Source organism: Curcuma longa, chromosome 20, assembly GCF_044706935.1.
Source record: "Curcuma longa cultivar G26 ecotype Majalengka, Jawa Barat chromosome 20, ITB_CL_G26_1.1, whole genome shotgun sequence".
Lineage (NCBI taxonomy): Eukaryota > Viridiplantae > Streptophyta > Magnoliopsida > Zingiberales > Zingiberaceae > Curcuma > Curcuma longa.
In genome coordinates this window covers 8,733,136-8,754,561 of record NC_133880.1, presented here as the reverse complement: position 1 = coordinate 8,754,561, position 21,426 = coordinate 8,733,136, and the positions used below count along the sequence as shown (strand labels likewise).

The following is a 21,426-nucleotide window of genomic DNA, read 5'->3' as shown; positions in this document are numbered from 1 at the left end:
ATATATATATATATATATATATATATATATATATATATACATACATATATACACTTTGATTTCAATCGACTTATCTAGTTCATCTATTCATGTTAGTTTAATAGTTCATGTATATATACTCACACATGTATATAATATTAATGGAGTATGCCATTTTTCTCTCAAGTGCAAATGCCTTTGGAATTATGAACCTAGAGGTGGTTTGTTGGGCTTAAGTCAAACTTCGGAGGTGTTCCTATAACTTATCAAATCCCATGTAATTGCATAGGTAAGGAAATGCTTTGATCTTCAGAATTATGTGGTCTTGACAAACAAAAGGTAGAAATTTCATGTAATGTTTACATGCCTTGTCAATTTTACTACTAAGTCAAGAATTTCTTCTTTTTTGCCATTATTCTAAATGCTGATAAGTGTAAGTATTGCATTGCTAAAGCTTCTTCCATATAGTAAGTTAACCTACATATTGCTATTTGCAGATATGTATAATAATCTTGGAAATCAGGCTGGGGTACAGGGCCCCACAGTTAATCCTCAGCCCAATCCTTTTGGCAATGCATTCTATGGAGCTGGATCAGGACTTATTCGAGGTGGTCTGGGGCATATGGAGAGAAGTTCTTGGGCTCAAGTTCCGAATTCATGCAAAGCAATGTATGTAACTTTTGGACTTGGCACTGGTTCGCTATGACAGATCTGTATGTATTCTTGAATACATTGTGTTTATTTGGCATTTGCAAGTCTTGCTTTAATATCTGGGATTGATGGTGCAGATTAGCAGGTATTTCTCCAACCCACAGTATTATTTTCAAGTGAATGACCAATATGTGAGGAACAAGCTGAAGGTCATCTTGTTTCCCTTCCTGCACAGGGTAATTTTCAAGTGGCTTTTCTTTAGCACACTTGTTTTTAACTGTTATAGAGATAAAATATCTCTTTTCTAATTTGTTCTCTATAGGGCCACTGGACTAGGATAACGGAGCCGGTCGGAGGCAGGCTTTCTTACAAACCACCAATCTATGACATCAATGCCCCAGATCTATACATCCCCTTTATGTCATTTGGTACTTATGTTATTCTAGCTGGCTTCACATTTGGTCTTCTTAGGAAAGTAAGACATTATTTTATGGTTACTGAAATATATTGTTAGATTATTATATCAAGGTTAGTCCTAAGCATTTGCTATAATCTTGCAGATTTAGCCCAGAAGCTTTGAGCATACAGTTCACAAGGGGACTTGCTGGTTGGTTTATGCAGGTTTTGATATTGAAGGGCTTGTTATATTCACTAGGAAGTAGTGAAGCACCATTGCTCGATGTTGTAGCATATGGTGGGTATGCTTTCACGGGCTTGTCCCTGAATATGTGGCTAGGCTCTGCTGGAGCTACTCGTATTATTTTTTTATGCCATGGATGAGTCTTTGCATGGGGATCTTCTTGGTGAAGACCATGAAGAGGGTACTTTTCACAGAGATGAGAAGTTTACGAGAAAGCATTCGAGCCGGCAGCACTCCATTTCTTCTGTTCATGGCGATTGCTCAATTCCCACTCTTCTTCTGGCTTGGCAAAATCAGCGCAGCATAAGCAGGTTCAATAGCTATTGCTTGCCCCCAATAAAGTGGAATGCCCTTAAGATGGATTGCAGATGGATGGAGCTCAACAATTTTCAAAGAATGATTATTAGGTACTGGTTGATTTCTTGAGAAGCCTTTTTCAGAATGATGAATTTGCTATTTGGTAGATACTAACTTTAACCAGGACATGTAGTCACGATGACTTAAGACTTTTATTTGTTTGCTGCTGTCTGAGAAATAAAATACTACAAAACCTACTAACGTATATTTTCACATACCTTAGGAGTCTGTAGTGTTATACGATTCAATTTCTCTACCATAACTCACTTCATGCATTGTTATTTGTTCTTATTATTGTTGCAGCACGAGGTAGTCTACTTGTCTTTGTTTCTCATGACCACTCTGGATTTTTCATTGTTGTTGTTGTTATTCTTTGCCATGGTGGCCTTGAGTATGTTTCAGGCTTCCATGATGAGGTGGCAGAGGGGTTCTTGTTGGGGTGACGACTGAGGAGAAACTTCCTAGCTGATTTTGAGGTGGCAGAGGGGTGCAATCTTGTTGGCGGTGAGGGGATCATTTGCAGTATATATATACAAAATGAGGAGAAGCAGAAGTTGTTGTTTGTTTTATGTTTTCTAATCTCATTTTTTTTTTAAAATGGAAAATTATTTTCTAAAAAAATAGAAAATGTGCGGAGAATGGAAACTGTGGATCCAAATAGAAAATAGAAAAAATGCGATTACAGTATCCCTTTTCTCTTCTCCATAGAAACCATTGGTCGTTTGCTTTCCTCCGTCGCCGCGAGGAGCCGGCTTCTCTTCTCTATCGTCCTTTTGTTCTCGCCGGCAAAGGTTACGAGAAGGACGATTCTTCGCTTTAGGCAGCGCCATGATCGCGAGGTTTCTCCTTTCCAAAGCATCCCTAAACCTATGTTCCTCCCCCTCTTACTTCGGTTCCAGTTGCCCGTCGGCCGCCGCCAACGCTTTCCACAACTTGTTCTGACCCTCAGGTGGTCGGGCCTTCCCTCTGGCCTTTTCAAGGTCGGGCCTTCCCTTTGCACTCTCACACGCACCCTAATTCAATATCTTCATCTCCTTTTGCTTGAAAAAAAAAGAGATTTGATCTTTCCAATAGGGCGAATCTCTAAAAGTTAATCAAAGATTTGATCTAAAGAGAACTAGAAATTAATCACTGAAGTAAGTCATTCACTCATAGATTTGATCTTTCCAATAGGGTGAATCTCTAGACGAAGTGATGCAAAGAACTTCAGGGCAATCCCTCCACTCGTGACTTCAGGGTTTCCATAGAACATCCTAATCTATCAAAGTGAATAGATGAGAGTTCAGTAAAAGGAAGAAAGGTGATGCAGCAAGCAAGGAAGAAAATTTATGTAATACCTGGTATCTTATTTGATTTAGGAAAATCAGAGTACAAGCAGCTTTTGAGGCATTTTCTAACATTTTACGCAATGCTTGGCTCATTAGCCGGGCTTGTAAACCAATTTGTTGCATCCCAATCTCACTCTAGGCAAGTATTTCATCTGTTGTTTAGTCTATATCATCATTTAAACACCTGAGGCAAACAAAATAATGAAAAAACATCTAAACAACTTACTTCAATTTCAACTCTTGGAGTAAGAGCTGATACTGAATCAATACAAATGAGATCTATTGCTCCAATCTCACATACGGTCCGCAACTAAATTAATAGAAATAATTTTTTTCTTTTTCATAAATAAGATGGTATTTTTATTTAAAAACTCTATTTTATTTATAATTTTTCATATTAACAAATCAAACGTATTTTTCAATTTTTTTAAAAAAATAGAAAATAATATATCATACTAAATACATTTTCTGTTTTTTAAAAACTAAATTAGAAAATAGAAAAACAGAAATAGAAAATAAAAAGTGAAAAATAAAAAAAAAATTAAACCAAAAGCCCCCTAACATTCTAATTCTTGATAGGCTTAGGAAGGATTATTATTTGATCTGAGAAGTGAAATCTTATGAGATTGATCTCCTTAGGTTATCGAAGAGTTCAAACCTCCATGTTCAACACTACCAATCTAGCATTTGTAAAGATAAATCAGAGTAGGCTTTAACTATTGCTCATGGCACATGATTTTTTACTAAGACAAGAGTACTCTGATATAATCACAAACAAATTAGACCATCTCCGGCTTGCTGAAGATCCACAGTTAAAAGTCGAAAAAAGGACTAATTGTGAACTTATGAAACTGCCCTGCCTGTCATTTATTTAGGCAGGCATCTTTTATTCCTAGAGCTGTGATGAATGTCGAACATCAACATTGATTCTCCTCTGAAGATTTCCAGCATCTATTGTAGAACCACATAGAATCAGCAACCTTTGAATAGCCATCCTGGTTCCTATGCCAAGCGTAGTAAGCATGGGTTCGGTTCTTGATATCGAAGATGGCATGGCCGAAGCTTGCTTCTCGGAAAGCTGAGTAGCTTGGTTGTGGCTCTGTCATGCTGCATGATACACAAAAATTGATTAACGAGAAACATAAAATTGAATATTACCATCGACAGGTTCCTTGAGTGTCTTACTTGGTTGCAAGACCTTCGATATTTCCTCCATCGCCAATGGTGATATACACGGGAGCCGATTCATCCGCCACTGGTTCACATTTCCCATTCACTATATTGTAAGCTACATTTGATATCCTCTTCTGCGAGATTGTAAACTTTAACATCTTTGGAACAGTTCTTCATGCTAAAAGATCAAAAGATAATCCATACTGCGACGACAACGAATATCTTACACTACGTTCATAGGCATGAACATGGCCAGCAAAAACAACATCGACTTTGTGCTGCACAAACCATGGCTCGAACATCACTCTCATCGTTTCGCCTTCCATATAGTGATAGTTGTAGCTGTTGTACCATGGCGAGTGCAGAAGAACAATCAACCATGGTGTCTCACTTCTATTTACCTTTGGTAGCTCTTCTTCAAGCCACCTGTACTGAGGGGTGTATTTTCCTATTAAAATACAGCAAATCCAGATTAATTCAGTAATCACCAAAATTAATGTAAATGCATACAAATAAAAATAAAAATGTTTTGAATTTGAGTTAACTCAAACCTCTCAAGGTGATTACTTGAACAATACCAACAAAAACACTAATAAATTCATGTTTCAAAGATTAAGCATAAGTATCGAAATGGACATGGATCATCCTTTCCTTGCAGGCGGCTATGTTTCAGATTGCAAATGTACAAGACAAGATGAAGGTGAAAGAACAAGATATTTGTAACTACAAGAACGAAACTCGTGAATCGATCATCGGATATTAACATGAAAAGAGAAGGAAAGCTTATGATGTATCGAAAGGCATCTTAGGTTCTTACCGAATGCAGAATATGATGCCAAAACAATTATGTATGCCGATCCCCGTTTAATAGAGTACCAAAAAGGTGCAGTGCTGCCAGAAGCTTTGTAAGGAACATGATACCTGTGTCTGAATGGTTTAAATGGTTCAGTTTCACCCTGCACAAGTTTTACAAATGTTTTAGCTTCCTAATTGTAACAAATAAACCATTGGACAAGTTTGAAATTAGTTAACCATGGCTGTTCGTAGTTTGGTGCTTCTTTCGATACCTCCAGAACATAAGGAAGAATTTGTTACTGAATTTTATATATATCTCTTCGTTTACTAGAAGTTGGGAATATCGTAAACATATTAGCATTTAGAACATGGTGACATGTATATACTTATGGTACTCACAATTTCAGGAACAAAGTCAATCTCATGGTTTCCTGTCGTCCAAATCCAGGGCTGATATGCAGTGCTTCTCTCGACAAACCTGCCCCATGTATCCCATCTTACATTGTCATGGTTCGGGTAGTTATCAGCGTACGAAAGGTCACCTACATATAACACTGCCTGTGCTTTTGGATTGGATTCGTAATGTGTCAAGGTAATGTTCGAGTCGTAGCTTTGTCCAAGATCACCTGTAGACAATAGAAGATACAAGAAAGTGACCAAGAATTTCTACACAAAAAGAAACTGCTCTGTAAGGTCTATAGTAGGTAGCAATAACATCAATCTTCATGTTGCATAAGAACATTACCTATGAGTCCAAAAGTGTAAGGAACATCTAGGCCAACTTTTGGTGGGGTAGTGAACCAAAAGATTCGAACTGTGTGGTCGATCCCAACCGCGTAAAAGTACTTAGTATCATGCTGCAAATACACAAATGCCAGGTTTCTAGACCCATATCAAGAAAAACTAAAACTAAAACTAAAACCAATAGGGATCGATCATGCAAATCCATGAAAGGAACAAATGAAACTATGTTGCAAGACTTTCGATCACCTTCAATCGGCGGAGAGTGCAATGATGGATGTACCCTGAGGTGTAGTTGAAGAACGTATAGCGCGTATATTTTCCTTTAGCAGAGATGTCAAGCTTGTCCTTGTGAATCCCATACAGAACCTCACTAGAGCCAGGTTCATTCTCAGTCACCCATGAGATGATCATGGCTGTGCCTTCATGATTCCCTTGAGTGATATGCACCTTCAATGAAGGAAATTTAGAGATACAGTTCACCCAAATGCTAAAGAAAGATGAAACTACTGAAAACTCTAAAAAGCTAAACAGCATTATAAAAACAGAGAGTTTCAGGTACAAGAATTGAAGGCAAAGCTCAAGTCTTTAACACTGTAATAGAAAGCAAATGCAGGTGAAATGGCAAAACCCTAAGGCGAAGGGAAATCAGAGTTCCCCCAAAAAGAGGGTTTTTTTTTCTTTGGCAATGTGGATATCAGAACACAAAAGGAGACAACAACTTTAGGCAATCCACCTGCTGAGGCGCGTTGTAGCCGGGCGGGACGGCGAAGACATCGCTGTCCATCGGCATGTCGGCGGCCTTATCCGCCTTCCTAACGAACGAACTCGTGACTCCGCCTCGGCAGAAACCGACCAGCCCGGCGGCCACGACCGCCGCCAGCATTACGCTGAAGCCTAGGCGCATCACGCAGCCTCCGCCTCGCGCCATCCTTCCACGTCCACTGCTGCACCGCCGCGGCCCGGCCCGGCGCCCTTGGCGGCTTAAATAGAAGGGCGGGTTGACGAGGGGAATGACTGCTATGCGAGGGTCGGATTGGCACCGGCCGCGTTAAATATGGATTGCGAACGCGTGCGAATCGGGGAATAGGAAGGCAAGAAAGGATTCGGAAAGTGAAAGATTCGACCTTGGCTTGGAGAGGATGCGATGCGAGCGATTCGAGGGCGGAAGCGGAAGCGGAAGAAATTCCAGGGTGGGCGGGCGTGGCCGAGCAGTTATTGCGAAAGTCAAATCGCGCTTAAATTTCCTTCTTTTGGAGTCAAAATTGTGTTTAGATTCTGTACGCATTGTCAACTATTAATGGGGGTGTTTTGGGAATTTTGACCTCTTTTTGTAGTGTTTTAAAATTTGAACTTATTTGGTCGGATTATAAAGAAATATTCGGGTATATTCCGTCTTCATTAGGTGTGTTTCCATATGAAATTTAAAGAAATTCAAACTTAAATTGGCTTTAAAAAGAAATTATGGGTAAATTTCCTAATGAAGTCCCCCACACTTTCCATTTTTTTCTTAAATACAAGATATGTAAACGTGTGAAGTTATTCCTAAATTTATTTAGGGTAATAACTATTTTTTTCATAAATATTAGATATTTCACATATAAAATTATTTTTTATTTGAGACCTAAATCTCTTATTTTTTAAAATTTATTATTTTACAATTATAACCGCTACTAAATCATTCTTAGAAATATAATTAATTATGATTATTATAATAATATTAAACTAATTTTTAATAAATTTATGGATTCTCTAAATTGTCAGTCGTCACGATTTGATTCTCGAATAGAATATGCACATATTTTAAGAATATGCACGTATTTTATTTGATAGAAAAAAATCATGAAAAATAACATAAAGTACAATTATCTATATGGATAGGATCAAACTACAACAATTGATGGAATGGTGATATTACGATCCATCATTTTAATACTCAGATGAAGCATAACGGTCTATAATGATGAATTGATCATGGAGGTCGGAAATTAGTTAATTTGAAAAATTAAAAATCCAGATTCAAAAAATTAAAAAATACATTAAAAAAAAACTAAAGCCTTCTTTTTAATCATGTTCCTGCTCTCATATTTCTCTTATGATTTTTATTCTTTTATTATTTTTAGATTATCTTTATCTAATAAATTTAATATATTCTTTCCCTTTCTTTGTCCTGGATATGCAGTAAGGCCACTCTTAACGCTGGCCTGTGAAATTTTCACTTAATTCTCTGCTATGCTAATTATAAAAATCTACGTCAAATTTTTGAGTGGATGAATCGAAGTATGTTGAATAGTCTTAGTAGAAATATTCACGTATTAAAAAAAATTAGATATTTGTAATTAAGGGTTTCAACGTTGAAAGGATTTTACAGAGATGAAAAAGATCATAAGATCGATTGATTGTTACATATTACTATGAATATTTTTGAATATATCTTTTGGACATAGTCAGATGATGTCTGATACTTAGATTAAAAATACAAACAAAAGGCAATGTGTCGAGGACATTAGGCATCGACCCTTTCGAGAAAACGATGACAAATATATCGACCAACCAACTTCTTTCCACCTCAACTGCAGACGTAGAACTTATATATATATTTTAATTTTTTAATTTTTAAAATTTTTTAAAATAAAATAATAATAATTTTGAATCATAAATTATAATTTATCATAAATCGATAGCATAACTGATTAAGATTAAATATCTATTTTCCTTAAACGGTTAAACCATCGTGTGACTCTACTCGACTTTACTCTTCTTTGAATGAGATCGAATCGTATCCCGTTAAATAATTTAAATGGGTTGAATTAGTCATTTAATGGATTCAAATGGATTTACTCAGCTGGGTCCGTGATCTTTGGCCTGTGTGACCGCCCTGCTCTCCGTCTCCCGTGTTCTTCGTCCGATGCAACGAACCGGGAAGAATCCCAAAGTTGTCAGCTTGCTTCGCTTTTGCCTCCATTGCTGATGTGGAAATCATGCTTGGTGTGCTTTCCCTTCATCGCCTTTCGGTTCCTGCCGCGTCGTTTTCTGCCGATTCCAACCGCCTTTTTTTTTAATCATCTCCTTAGAAAATTGTCAACAATGGAGTGCGGGGGTGTGGTGGGCGGTGAAAGCCTCACAGAATTCGCCTTACGTGTTACCTTGTCTTTCTCTCGCTCTATTAAACCCAGATCCTTTGTTAGCTTCTTCTGCTCCCCCGTCGTTTGTGGAAGAATTCCGGAAAAAAAAGGTTTTTTCCCCCTGGATCTCCTTTTTCATGACTGATTTCGTGGTATTTTATCACTTCCATTTGGTCTTTGATTTTTTTCTGATCGCTTTCCATTTGATTTGATTAAAAAACCGTGTTTGGATGATTCAGATCAGTTCTTTGTATATATATATATTTTATTTCGTTTCATCTCGAGTACAAGGTTATGTTTCTATCCAGTTCAAACTTCTTTGATTTAGTTGTAGTTTCTTTCCTACTGCTACTAAATGGTTTGGCAATTATTTTTCATCCATTCAACTCCTATATTTAGTTTTCGTGTCTGTTGATAGTAAGTTTGTGTTTTTTCTGTGTATTATCCATTTGTTGGAAAAATCTTTGGATTAATAATCAACGTTGAGGTTTTGCTTAACAGTATGGAAACTGATGTCACCATTTTTGTTTCAGTGTGGATATTGTTGAATAGCTGTCGGCCTGTCGTTTCTAGCCCTATAGCCTGAATTCTATATAGCACTCCATCTGTGTAGATGCTCTGAAATTGATGTAAGACTGGTAGAGATGGCATCAAAGGCTCCTGTCAGTGGTATCCGGGGATTCTCAAAGGCTCTATCTTCAGCTGTTCTCGAATGGATATTGATGTTTCTATTATTCATTGATGCGCTGTTCTCCTACCTAGTGACAAAATTCTCTCGTCTTTGCATGTTACAAACCCCTTGTCTGTTGTGTTCAAGACTAGATCACATTTTTGGAAATGAGAAACCAGGTTTCTATCTTGATTTAATTTGCAAAGATCACAGAGCAGAGCTCTCACCATTGTCTTTCTGTAGTGTTCATGAGAATTTAGCTGATATATGCAAGAGCTGTCTCCTTTCACATTCTACTGAGAGGAAATCTACCCTTGATACCTATAAACAATTTACTAGTAAGCTCAAAGGGGATTTTCATGACCATGATGATGCTCGGGGTGCTAAGGAGGACAGCTTCAGTGTGTTTCATGGGTTTTACTCAAGTTTTAACCCCCATGGCTTTTTCGTCCTCCAAAATTCCATGGTTTAAAATCTGATGTAGTGTTTATGATCGGGATGCTATCAGCATGTTCCGCACACAATTTGAGATACCTTTCGATCATGCAATTTATCTACCTCTTCCTGATCATCGACCTTGTCGTCCTCCAATGGCCATGTAACTCATTTTTTACGATCAGATGACCAGCGGCCTCCGGTTCCCTATCCCTACCTTCCTCTTAGAATTAGCTCATTATTATCGCCTTAATCTTTCCCAACTTACCCCAATTCATATCGCCTCATTTGTGGCACTGTCATTATATGTCGGCTGTATCAGATTCTGTTAACCTCTGCCTTGTTTAATGCCTTGTATGTTTTGCGCCGATTCGAGTGCGGGGTGTTTTACTTCTGACCAGACAGGGACTTAACTTTTTAACGAAATATCCGACTTCTCATAAGGGCTAAAAATATTGCTTTATCTTTATTGAACCTCCTCAATCCTACCTGGCCTACCTTATGGATGACCGACCTATCGTCAGTTCCTGCTTCAGGTCGGATACGTCACTCCCCGTCCTTCTTAGAAGCGTCGGCTATACTAGAAGGATTGAGTTTTAATGTCAATGATCTGGTGGAGAACGAGGCCCTACTATATCAAGCAAAGCTTAGCCCTATTCAAATCCGGCTAGGGGATCGCTTAAGTAAGGGTTTTATTTGGTATCTGGATTCACTATTACTTATTAACCTTTTATTTATTTTGCAGGTTACATCATGCTAAATGCTTCCATGAACAAGGTTCTCAAGTGGGATCTGACATGCCTGGAGAGTATGTGGGCGGTAGGAGATCCTACTGAGGATCCCGGAGCTTTGCCCTCATCTCATGTTTCCCCTTTGATACGATCTACTAACACCCCTCCTCATTCCAAGATCAAAGAAGTTGGGTCTATTCAAGGCGCTTCTGAGCTTAAGAAATCTGCCATCTCCGAAGGCTCCTTGAAACCATCTGGAGATAATCAGAAGAGAAAGAAAAAGATCTAGCTTTCCAGTGGAGTGGCTGAGGTTGATTCGTCAAACAAACGATGGTGTCCAGCTATTGTTGAGGAGGCCTGTTCGGGGTTTCCCTCCTTGCCCCGACCTCCGGCCCTTCGAAATAAAGGTTCGGAATGCCTTGATAAAGTGTTGGAGGCCTCATTGCCTTCTTCCACTTTTCCATCTTGTGATGTAGCGTCCGAGGAACGAAGCACTCTGGCACATTCTTTGCCCCGATCGCCACCTCATTCTCTCTCTTTCGGTATGCAAATTGACCCTGGGAGTTTATTTTCCCGAACAGTAAGCGAAGCTGCTACGGAAAGCCTGGAGGTTCATCAGAGACTTCTTCCTTAGCTCGGGATGGTGGAGCTGAGTGAGCACTTATATGAGTCTTATATAAAGGTACACTCTGTTTATACTGAGTTTAGTTTATGGTGCTATGGGATAACTACAGTATGTTGTTCTGCAAATCGGTATGGAACAAAAAGCTTTGCATCGACAATTGGTTTGATCCAAGAAGCGTATCACATGGATGGATAGTGAGATAACTCGTTTACGAGTAGAACTGGCTGACCGACCTCCTATGCCTCAAGGGTTGGTCCGAGGCCCTTGAGAGACATTGACTTAGCTCGAGGCTGAGGTGGTTATGGCTCAAAGTGCTCAATCAAGAGCAGAAGAGAAGGCCCAAGAGTGGAAGACCACGGCCCAGGAATTGGGTCATGCTAAAAGGCAACTTTAAGAATCTTCCTTACAGGCAGAGCGCCTGTCCGTGCAACGAGAGGCCGATCTGGTTGAGGCCAAAGATCAGCTGCGGCAACTGAAGACTGATTTTGATAAGGAGCGGGAGCAGTGGGTTCAACAATTGGCAGAGGCTCGAGCTAAAGAAGAACAACTTACCTCTGAACTCAATGCGACCCAAGTGGAGATGGAAGATCTCCAAACGAGGGAGGAAGCTCGATTCGCAAAGCGTCACCAGGCCTTCCTCTCTTCGCCCGACTTCTTTCATTTGATTGCATTGAGGTCTAGCAAAATGATGGAGTACGGCTTTGATGGCGCAATTCTACAATTCATGAAGTCAGGCCTTATCGCACGAGATGCTGACCTCAGTTTTCTGGACTTAAAAGCGGCGTGGAATGCTTTACCCGAGGATCATCCGACAAGATTTTCCTACCTTGGAAGGGGCTATTGAACCCGAAGTTCCTGCGGCTCCGATTAGCCAGGCAGAAGTGCCCCTAGCACCGGCTGATCTCCTTCCGACTACCCACTTATCGGGGCCTACTGACCCTCCTATTTCCAAAGACCTTGAATCTGCTGCCGAGGTCCCATGAACCTCGGATCCTCTTTTGCTTTACTTTCTGGATTTTCTATGTATTGCGAGATGTTTAGCGATTTTTGTCTTGTCTCTGGTTAAGTTTTATCTTTTGTCCAGTAGGCCTAGCGCTGATAAGCGTTTAAATCCGAACATAAATAACATAGCTTGGGTATGATTGTGTCGGAAGTGCACATTATCCAAAGATAAGTTTCCGATCTTGTGGGGGTGAGGTCATTACTTATCCGAGCAATCCATAGCACGCTTTGGACTGGCGAGACCAGAATCATTTGAGTTCTGCTTCCAAGCTTTTCCATCAAGATGCGGCCAAGGTACTTCTCCAAATTCTCCAAAACCCTTTTTTACTTGGGAGCTCATTTCCCGAGCTATGGTCTAGCTGTAGCTGACCGTTACGGTTACCTCTCACGAGTAAATACCCCCGTAAGCTCGTCCTTCGAGGCCATTGCTAGGACCTCTCTTTACTCGTGATTCCTGACATCTATATGACAAGACGATAGGAGGTGCTGCATCACCAGCTTTACCATCCGCATTCCCAGGCTGTGTCCATGTTAGGCTTTGTAGGTTAGCTTTCTAGGGAATGAGGGTCGTATACTTCTTGTTTCTTATGCCTCCCTCGCCTCGCTGGCCTTGATCGGTGGTTGGGGCGGTGTGTGATCGGACGGTGTTGGTGCCAACAACCGAAAGTATATTATGGAGGTTATCTCCCCCTTTTCCATCATCGAAGTTTTGCTCCGCCTTTGGGCCTTGGCTCCCCTTTAGATCTTATGGACGACGACGCCTTTGAGGGGCATCTGCGGCAGCTTAGGGAGAAACATGAGAAAGCCAAATTTGAATCGGGGCTTTGGGCCCTGAGGGCAGCCATGTATGGTGGAGAGGTTACGCGGCTTGAGAGAGAACGAGATGAAGCAAACACTCGGAACAGGCAACTGGAGCGAGATTTAGCTGAGGCCCGTGGGAAAGTGCAAAAGCTCGAGAGAGACACTGCTAGCGCGACTTGAGCGATCTCAGAAGTTTCAGCAAGAGCTGGCTGAAGCAGTCGAGGAGGTGTGGCGGCTTGACCAAGCGTATCGCGAGGGCCTTGCCCGCCTGCGGGCGTTAGAGGGGAATCTGACCAAGTCAGGACCCTTCTCATGCCTCCTCGTCGAACCGTGGGCGCGACTAGGATGGTCAGGATAGCAACTAAAGATCCTCCTAGTTTATTTCATTACTTTGTTGTAATCTGCTTGGCGTATTTTGGTTCTTGTATTGTATCTGTATTTAATGTGCTGTGTGAACCCGTATTGTCCTTTAATATTCACTAGTTTGCATGAATTGACATGTCGGGGCTAGAATTGCCTCAATATTGAGTAGGCATATTGCGAAAGCACCGAGCACTACGAGGCGGAGTCGTTTCTGATGAGGAGCTAAGCGGTCCGCATCGGGTACGGAGCCGGCCGTGCCCTTCATAAGATAAGGTGAAGTCGCGGAGCACTGAGCTTGGCAGTCCAGCCTATCGCAAGGCTATGTCATCGAGCAGGCTCAGAGGTCATCGAGCACGGAGCTGCCGGTCTATGTAAGACTAAGTCATCGAGCACAGAGCTCCTGGCCTGTCGTAAGGCTAAGTCATCGAGCACGGAGCTCGGAGGTCCTGCCTGTCGTAAGGCTATGTCATCGAGCACGGAGCTCGGAGGTCCTGCCTGTCGTAAGGCTATGTCATCGAGCATGAAGCTCGGAGATCCGGCCTGTCGTAAGGTCTAAGTCATCGAGCACGGAGCTCGGAGGTCCTGCCTGTCGTAAGGCTATCATCAAGCACGGAGCTCGGAGGTCGAAGGCAATATCATCGAGCTTGGAGCTCGGAGGTCCTGCCTGTCGTAAGGCTAAGTCATCGAGCACGGAGCTCGGAGGTCCGGCCTGCCTGTCATAAGGCTAAGTCATCGAGCACGGAGCTCAGAGATCCGGCCTATCATAAGGCTAAGTCATCGAGCACGGAGCTCGGAGATCCAGAAGGGTTAAAACTTAGTTTACGTAATAGAGCGAGGCCATCAGCATTAGAGCTGAGAGGGCTTTAAGGTCTAGATTTATTTATAAAGCTGAAATACTCCCATAGAGGTTTATTATAAATTGTAAGTCAAATGAAATCGATGTTAAACACAAATTTTGAAAATGCAAGAAGGGAATAAATGCTGCATTTTAAACGCGATATAGTTGTAGGTGAGTAGCATGCCAAGGTCTTAGCAATTCTTTGTCTCTAGGATCAACCAAGTAATACGATCCTCCTGCAAGTCGGCAGGTAACCCTGTATGGCCCTTCCCATTTAGGTTCAAGCTTTCCCAATCCTTCTATCGGTGTCTTTCTCTTCCAAACAAAGTCGCTAACATAAAATGAACGAGGTCGGACTCGTCTGTTGTACATCTGACCCATGCGTTACCGATAGATATTGAGACGTGTGCCTGCCTTCTCCCTTGTTTCGGTTATGAGGTCCAGCTCTATTGCTTTGTGGATGACATTGTCTTTAGCATTATCATAGGCTTCCATCCGCACGGACTGACATTCTATTTCAACAGGAACCACTACTTCTCCTCCATAAACAAGATGGAACGGTGTCAAACCAGTGCTATCCCATGGTGTCGTTCTGTATGCCCAGAGGATATCGGGGAGCTCATCCACCCATGAACCCCCAACATGGTCTAGTTTTGTTTTTAAACCTCGGACGAGTTCACAATTTATTACTTTGGTTTGGCCATTACTTTGTGGATAGTAGACCGAAGTGAAAGCCTATTGAATTCCCAAGCCCTGACACCATTCTTTTATCTTTTGTCCCTAGAATTGCCTCCCATTATCAGATACCAACTTGCGTGAAATGCCAAACCGACACACTATGTTCTGCCATAAAAACTTGAGCACATTTTTCTCCGTGATATGAGCTAAGGGTTCGACCTCTACCCACTTGAAGAAGTAATCAACTGCAATCAATAAAAACTTCTTCTGACCAGGCACGAGTGGGAAAGGTCCCACTATATCCATCCCCCACTTATCAAAAGGGCATGAAACAAGGGAGGTCTTCAGGAGTTCAGTCGGCTGGTGAGACATGGTCTGATGTTTCTGACAGCTTAGATAAGTGCAGATGAGCTGATCTGCATCAGCTTGTATAGTGGGCCAGAAATAATCGGCGAGGAGTATCTTACGCACCAGAGTTCTCCCACCAGTATGGTTGCCACAACATCCTTGATGTATTTCTTTCATAACGTACTCAACTTCTTCCGAACTAAGACATTTGAGCAAGGGGCGGGAAAAAGCTTGCTTAAATAGCGTTACTCCAATCATAGTGAACCGAGTGGCTCTCCTTTTAAGAATCCGAGCTTGTTCTGGATCTTCTGGTAAAAGTTTTTATTTTAGGAAGGAAAGAATGGGTGTCTGCCAATCTTATAGTCTGGTAGACTGAGGAGCTTGATCCACTTGGGCAATTAATTGCTCTTGTACCATTGGATCTATGGTTTCCCAAGAAGTTAACGCACTAGCCAATTTGGACAGCTCATCGACTTTATGGTTGTCAGCCTGAGGTATTTTTTGAAAGGTGACTTCTTGTAATTGGGCTTTCAATTTTTCTACTGCTTCAGCGTAACACTTCAATCGATCACTACGTATCTCGAATGTGCCTTTGATTTGCTGATCCACCAATTGTGAATCTGAGTGAACAATAACTCGAGTGGCACCCACATGTTGGGCTGCTTGCAGACCTGTGAGCAGAGCTTCATACTCAGCTTCGTTATTAGTGGCCCAAAATTGTAGCTTTACAGTTAACTGCAATGTTTCTCCTTGAGGGGAGCATAACAAAATCCCTACTCCGCTGCCTTTCTTGGTGGTCGACTCATCCACATAGATTTTCCATGTTTCTGATGATTCTCCACCTATAACTTCAGTCAAAAAATTGGTTAGAGCTTGAGCTTTAATGGCAGTCCGAGGCTGATATTATATGTCATACTCACTTAGCTCGGTGGTCCATTTAATGAGGCGTCCAGAGGCATCGGGATTTAGCAACACTCGACCCAAATTGCTGTTCGTTAACACTGTGATTGGGTGTGCTAAAAAATAGGGACGCAGCTTTCAAGCCATCAGAGTGACAGCAAGTGCAAATTTCTCTAAGGAAGTGTAGCAAGTTTTCACGTCTTTTAATAGATGGCTCGCAAAGTATATTGGACGCTGGATCTTGTTGAAATCGGTGCGTTCACTAGAGGGGGTGAATAGCGATTCTTCAAATTTTTCTATGAAAATATTAGCGGAATCAAAATAAATATGAAAATGAATAACAATCACTAACCCGATTGTTTACTTGGTATCCACCTCTTACGAAGTGACTAATCCAAGGTTCCACACACACAGACGACCTTTTTACTATGAAAACCCTCCTTTTCGAAGCACACTTCGAAGGTGGAGAAAACCCTCACAAACTGATCTCTTCCTTTCACAAGATTGATTAGTGAAGTAAGGAGGAAGAGTAGAGATTTTCAAGGTCAGATAATTGCCAGAGAAAATGATGAAAAAGAAGTGTATTTTTTTCGGCGTCGTTTGTTATTTTTATATTTTTCTGTACACCAGTCGACTGCTCCAAGGGCCAGTCGACTGATGGGCTTCAACGGCTCTTTAATCTGCATTTAATCAATCAGCTGTTGCCCCAATGGTCACCTAGCAGTCGACTGCACCATGAGCAGTCGACTGCTCTAATCGACTGCTCCACTTGACTTAATGCTCCGGTTGGTGCCGATACCAAAAGCTTCAAGCCGGCAGCCCATGAGCCTTCCTAGCCCTATTAGAATCTTTGTCCGTGGTACTACCGGCTATCATACTTATTTCCCCGCGGTGGGCAACATTATCTTGGTTTTCCTGATGATCTCGGTGAGCCTCCGGTGGTGGCCCCTAACAAGGCATGTGTTCTTGTCCGTTGCCTTTGGGTGCTAGCAACATGTCTGCACCGGGAGGAGATCGTCGTTCTCCTTCCTGTCTAGGCTGAGGTCTGGGGTTGGCCCATCTTGGTTCAGCTCGACGTCTCTGATCACCTCTTACGCCTCTTCCTTCTATCATGTGCCGCCCTATTATTGGCGATGTTACTTCCCGCTGTTGACGCTCTTTGATGATCCGATTGATTTATTGTGCTAGGTGTCGACAGTCCTGCGTACTATGCTCACCAGACTGGTGATATATGCAGAAGCGAGCTGGTTGTCCTGGCTAAGCTACAGCTCTTTGCCCAGCCATTTCGGGCAAGTCATCAGCAGCCTGCATGACTCGTTCATTTCGACGTGCAGGAGCGTTCTGAAGAGGTCGGATTGGTACTTCCCTTTGTGGGGGAGGCGGTACTGGTCTCTTTTCAGCAGGCAGGGTTGCGACAAGATCATTTCTCCGAGCCAGCTGGGTTTCTTCCATGTGTATGTATTTAGTGGCTCGTTCTGTTAATTTCTGGTAGCTGGTTGGTGGCTTCTTTACGAGGGATTGAAAGAAACCACCTTCTAGCAGTCCTTGAGTGAAAGCACTTGTTAGAATGTCTGACGGGGTTGACGGTACTTCCCATACAACTCGATTGAAATGATGAAGATACTCCCACAGAGTTTCTCGGGGTTTTTACTTCATCATAAATAGATTTAACGAAGTCTTCTGATGCTTTCGGCTACTAGCGAATTGGTGCAAGAAGACCTCTTTGAAGTCCTTGAAGGACTGTATGGTGGAGGTCGGTAACTTATTAAACCAGCGTTGAGTCGGCTCTGAAAGGGTGTTAAGGAATACTCTACACTTGATGCCATCTGTGTATTGATGCAGCAAGGAGGCGTTCTCAAAACGGCACAAATGATCTTCGGGGTCGGCAGACCCATCATACTCTCCCACCTGTGGAGGTCAAAAATTTTAGGGTAACTCCTGCTCCAAGATTTCCCGTACAAATGGGGTTTCAGGTAGGTCGGCGGCGGCACAATTTGTCAGGGCCTTTCCTTTACGGGCATCTCGGGCTGCCTCTTCAGCTTGAGACCCGCTCGAATCTTCTTTCACAAGCCTCATATCTTTGTTCGTAGAGCCCGCTGTTAGTGAGAGCCCTAGAGCCAATTATATAATGATTGTTATATGGACTCATTGTATCATATTTCTATTTATAAAGGCATTTGATTATGATTATTATACTTACTTGTATTAGTGCCAAATAACTAAGTATAGTAACGTCCTTGAGTAGATAGTTCGTATTTATATCAATCGATTGGTTGAATCGATAGTGAGATGATATAGAGAACACTACTCTAAATGATTCCTATTCGAGTATTAACATTCAGGGATAATGTTAATGCGATGAGACTAGCATGTAGGTCAACATGATGACTTGATCTCATAAGTCATGGATATGAGATATCAAGTTGACACATGGGTATACATTGGAGAATGTATACTGAATGACCCGCCATGAGAAAGTATCATGGATCGTTATATGAGTGTCATATACTTTCTCATGTGGCTATTAGTATGACTATTAGTCCTTGGACCTGAAGTCACCATGGTTCCCTACATAAGGAGTTACTTACTTAGGCTTCGTCAAACGTCACCCGTAACTGGGTAAATTATAAAGGCGATTACTGGGTATGTAACAAATTATGCGGAGGGATGTGAGTGATGTAGATGGGATCATCCCTCCTATATAACGGGAGTGATATCATAGTTCATGCCACTGAAGTGCATGGCCATGCCCAAATCAACATGTGATGTTGAGCTCGTTTGATTGTAGTGAGTCTACTTGGAGTTCAAGACATAGATTGATTAGAGGATGACACGGTTGTAGGGTCCAAAAGGATGTCTACATCTCCACAATGGCATGATATTGTCCACTTTGGGCCTAAGCCCTCATGGTTTTATTCTTGGGCTCTCCCCAAAAGGCCTCATACCAATGGAGATACTTTTCATCCTTTTAAACTCATGATCTTTTCCATGTGTTTTAGATGTGGGACTATGTTTGCACCATTGCAACCCAACAATCCCCCCCTTAAACAAAGGACCACTAGAAGCTCCGCTACCATTTCTCATGGTCCGACTGCCATTTCTCATGGTCCGGCTGCCATTTCTCATGGTCCGGCTGCCATGTCCTCATGGTCCGACTGCCATGTCCCTCATGGTCCGGCTGTCATGTCCCTCATGGTCTGAGCCTCCCCTAATTCCTTTGTTTTCCCCGAGGGTCCCCACATGGTTAGATCTGGATCATCGCTCATCCGGCGGTTAGTCCGGTGAAGAGCGGCCTCGCTCTAATACCAATTGTAGGGTCCAAAAGGATGTCTACATCTCCACAATGGCATGATATTGTCCACTTTGGGCCTAAGCCCTCATGGTTTTGTTCTTGGGCTCTCCCCAAAAGGCTTCATACCAATGGAGATACTTTTCATCCTTTTAAACCCATGATCTTTCCCATGTGTTTTAGATGTGAGACTATGTTTGCACCATTGCAACCCAACAACGGTCTATGCCTCAGTTTAATCAATCATAATATCAAGGATAGAAGGACATGATCACATATTGTGAAGAGTCACAATTAGTAGTCACAATGGTGATGTTGGATCTCAACATTCTTGTAACTTGGGTAGTAGTGTTGTGTTGCTAGATACCGCTCACTACTTATGTTTCTAAATCGGTTTAGAAGCATTGCCAACGTTGCAAGAACCTAGAGGGTCACACACAAAGGACAATTAGGTGGAGATAAGGTTCATATGATGAACCAAGAGGATTAGATTCATGTGATGAATCAAGTTGGGTTAAGTGTAATCCAAACTAGACTAGTTGAGTTGATTTGATCAACTTTGGGAGATTAGAAGTCAAGTTTGACTTGACTTGAGAAGGAAGATTTTATGGTCAAGTTTGACTTGACTTGAGGGTCAAGTTTGACTTGACTTTGTGCCACATCATCATCAAGTTTGACTTGACTTTTGCCATGTCATAATCCATGTTGACTTGACTTATGTCACCTCATGGTCAATGATTGACTTGACCAATTGACTTTGAGTTGAGGTGGCATAAGTGGTGCCCAATGATGATACTCCACATCATCAAGGGTTGCCACCTCATGGGGGTTACAAAGGAGGTTTGTAACTCATAGAAATTGATGGCTTTTAATTAGGATTAAATGGTCTTGATGAAGCTTGAAGTGGCCGGCCAAAAACAAAGAGGAAGAATAGAATTCATTCTCTCATTCAAGCCTCTTGTGCTCTTTCTCTCCTTAGAAATTTTCTCCTTCTCCCTCTCCTCTCCTAGCCTTGCCGAAACCTTGGTTGGTGCTAGCACACCTTTGGTTTTGATTCCACCAATTTGTTTGTGTGGATACTTGTAGAGGAGCGGCACTTGACGCTCTAGGAGATCCGGCACTGTTTGGACGAGCGGGATACGCGAAGGGCACGCATCAAGGGTAAAGGTCTCTTTACATGTAGATGTAAAGTAGATCTAGGAGTAGAAACATGTATGTGCAAATTTTATTATTTTCGCACGGATCTGGTGGCATGAGTTTCGGGGTTTCCGCAACGCAAAAAGTGATTTTTGCGGCCCGAAAAACCCAACACCCGCATGCGTCGATACTTCCTCAATAGGTGAGGGTCGTTACCTTCTCTTTGGGGCCTGAAACGTTGGTATCGAAGGTGGTTGGGTCTGGGCATTTTGCAGGGCGCCGTCTATCGCCTTTTGCACAATCTAGTGCAACTCATCTCTGGTCATTGCAACAGTTTCTTCTTGGTTCCTTTCTTCAACAGGATCACAGTTGCTAGCGGTATGTCTGGTGTTAACCATCGTGGCGTCTAGCTCAGTTTTCCCACAGATGGCGCCAAAATATTCCAGCGATGCTGATGATGGTCAAAATGCCAGACAATGAAATGCCATGTCAACCTTCGTTAACCCGCCAACGAGAAGAACCTGAAGAAGATGAGCACTGAACGAACGGATTAGCAGGGCACCGAGGGTTCTCGACGAGGCCACTCCGACACTTCAGTCAGGAACAGAAAAAGTAATATAAGTGGTGGTATGCGTAGAGAATTCCAGATGGTTCTTTCCCATACCTGTGGAGTTTATATAGAGGTAACGAGGACGTGATATTCGGATCTTCCCGCTTGTGATTGGTTGTGATGGCGCCATTAACGGACAGTTTTATGATAGTTCTAAACATCTAATGGCTCAACGATGTGGGTTATCTTTATTCGATGGCTAGGATGATT

General features: G+C 42.0%; 2 protein-coding genes and 1 pseudogene across 3 annotated transcripts in view; 1 reads left to right on the top strand and 2 right to left on the bottom strand.

Annotated features, from left to right (window-relative positions):
• LOC141813005 (purple acid phosphatase 2-like) overlaps positions 1-443 on the bottom strand; it is a 1,933-nt gene extending 1,490 nt beyond the window's left edge. The window contains exon 1 of the mRNA XM_074700925.1: positions 390-443. Within this exon, the coding sequence (XP_074557026.1) occupies positions 390-443 (54 nt within the window). The remainder of the gene's footprint in view (positions 1-389) is intronic.
• A 35-nt stretch (positions 444-478) lies between these two features.
• LOC141813861 (uncharacterized) lies at positions 479-1,842 on the top strand (annotated as a pseudogene).
• Positions 1,843-3,872: 2,030 nt separating this feature from the next.
• LOC141813266 (purple acid phosphatase 2-like) lies at positions 3,873-11,089 on the bottom strand. 2 transcript variants are annotated; one of them, XM_074701203.1, is made up of 9 exons: positions 11,059-11,089; positions 6,401-6,558; positions 5,914-6,114; positions 5,669-5,780; positions 5,323-5,549; positions 4,946-5,084; positions 4,356-4,576; positions 4,141-4,262; positions 3,873-4,062 (listed from the first exon to the last, which is right to left on the bottom strand). In XM_074701203.1, exons 1-9 carry the CDS (start codon positions 11,087-11,089, stop codon positions 3,873-3,875), a joined length of 1,401 nt encoding a protein of 466 aa, XP_074557304.1. The 2 variants fall into 2 exon arrangements, with proteins under 2 accessions (XP_074557304.1, XP_074557303.1); XM_074701202.1 differs by lacking the exon at positions 11,059-11,089 and having other exon boundaries at positions 6,401-6,595.
• Between the last annotated feature and the right edge of the window lie 10,337 nt (positions 11,090-21,426).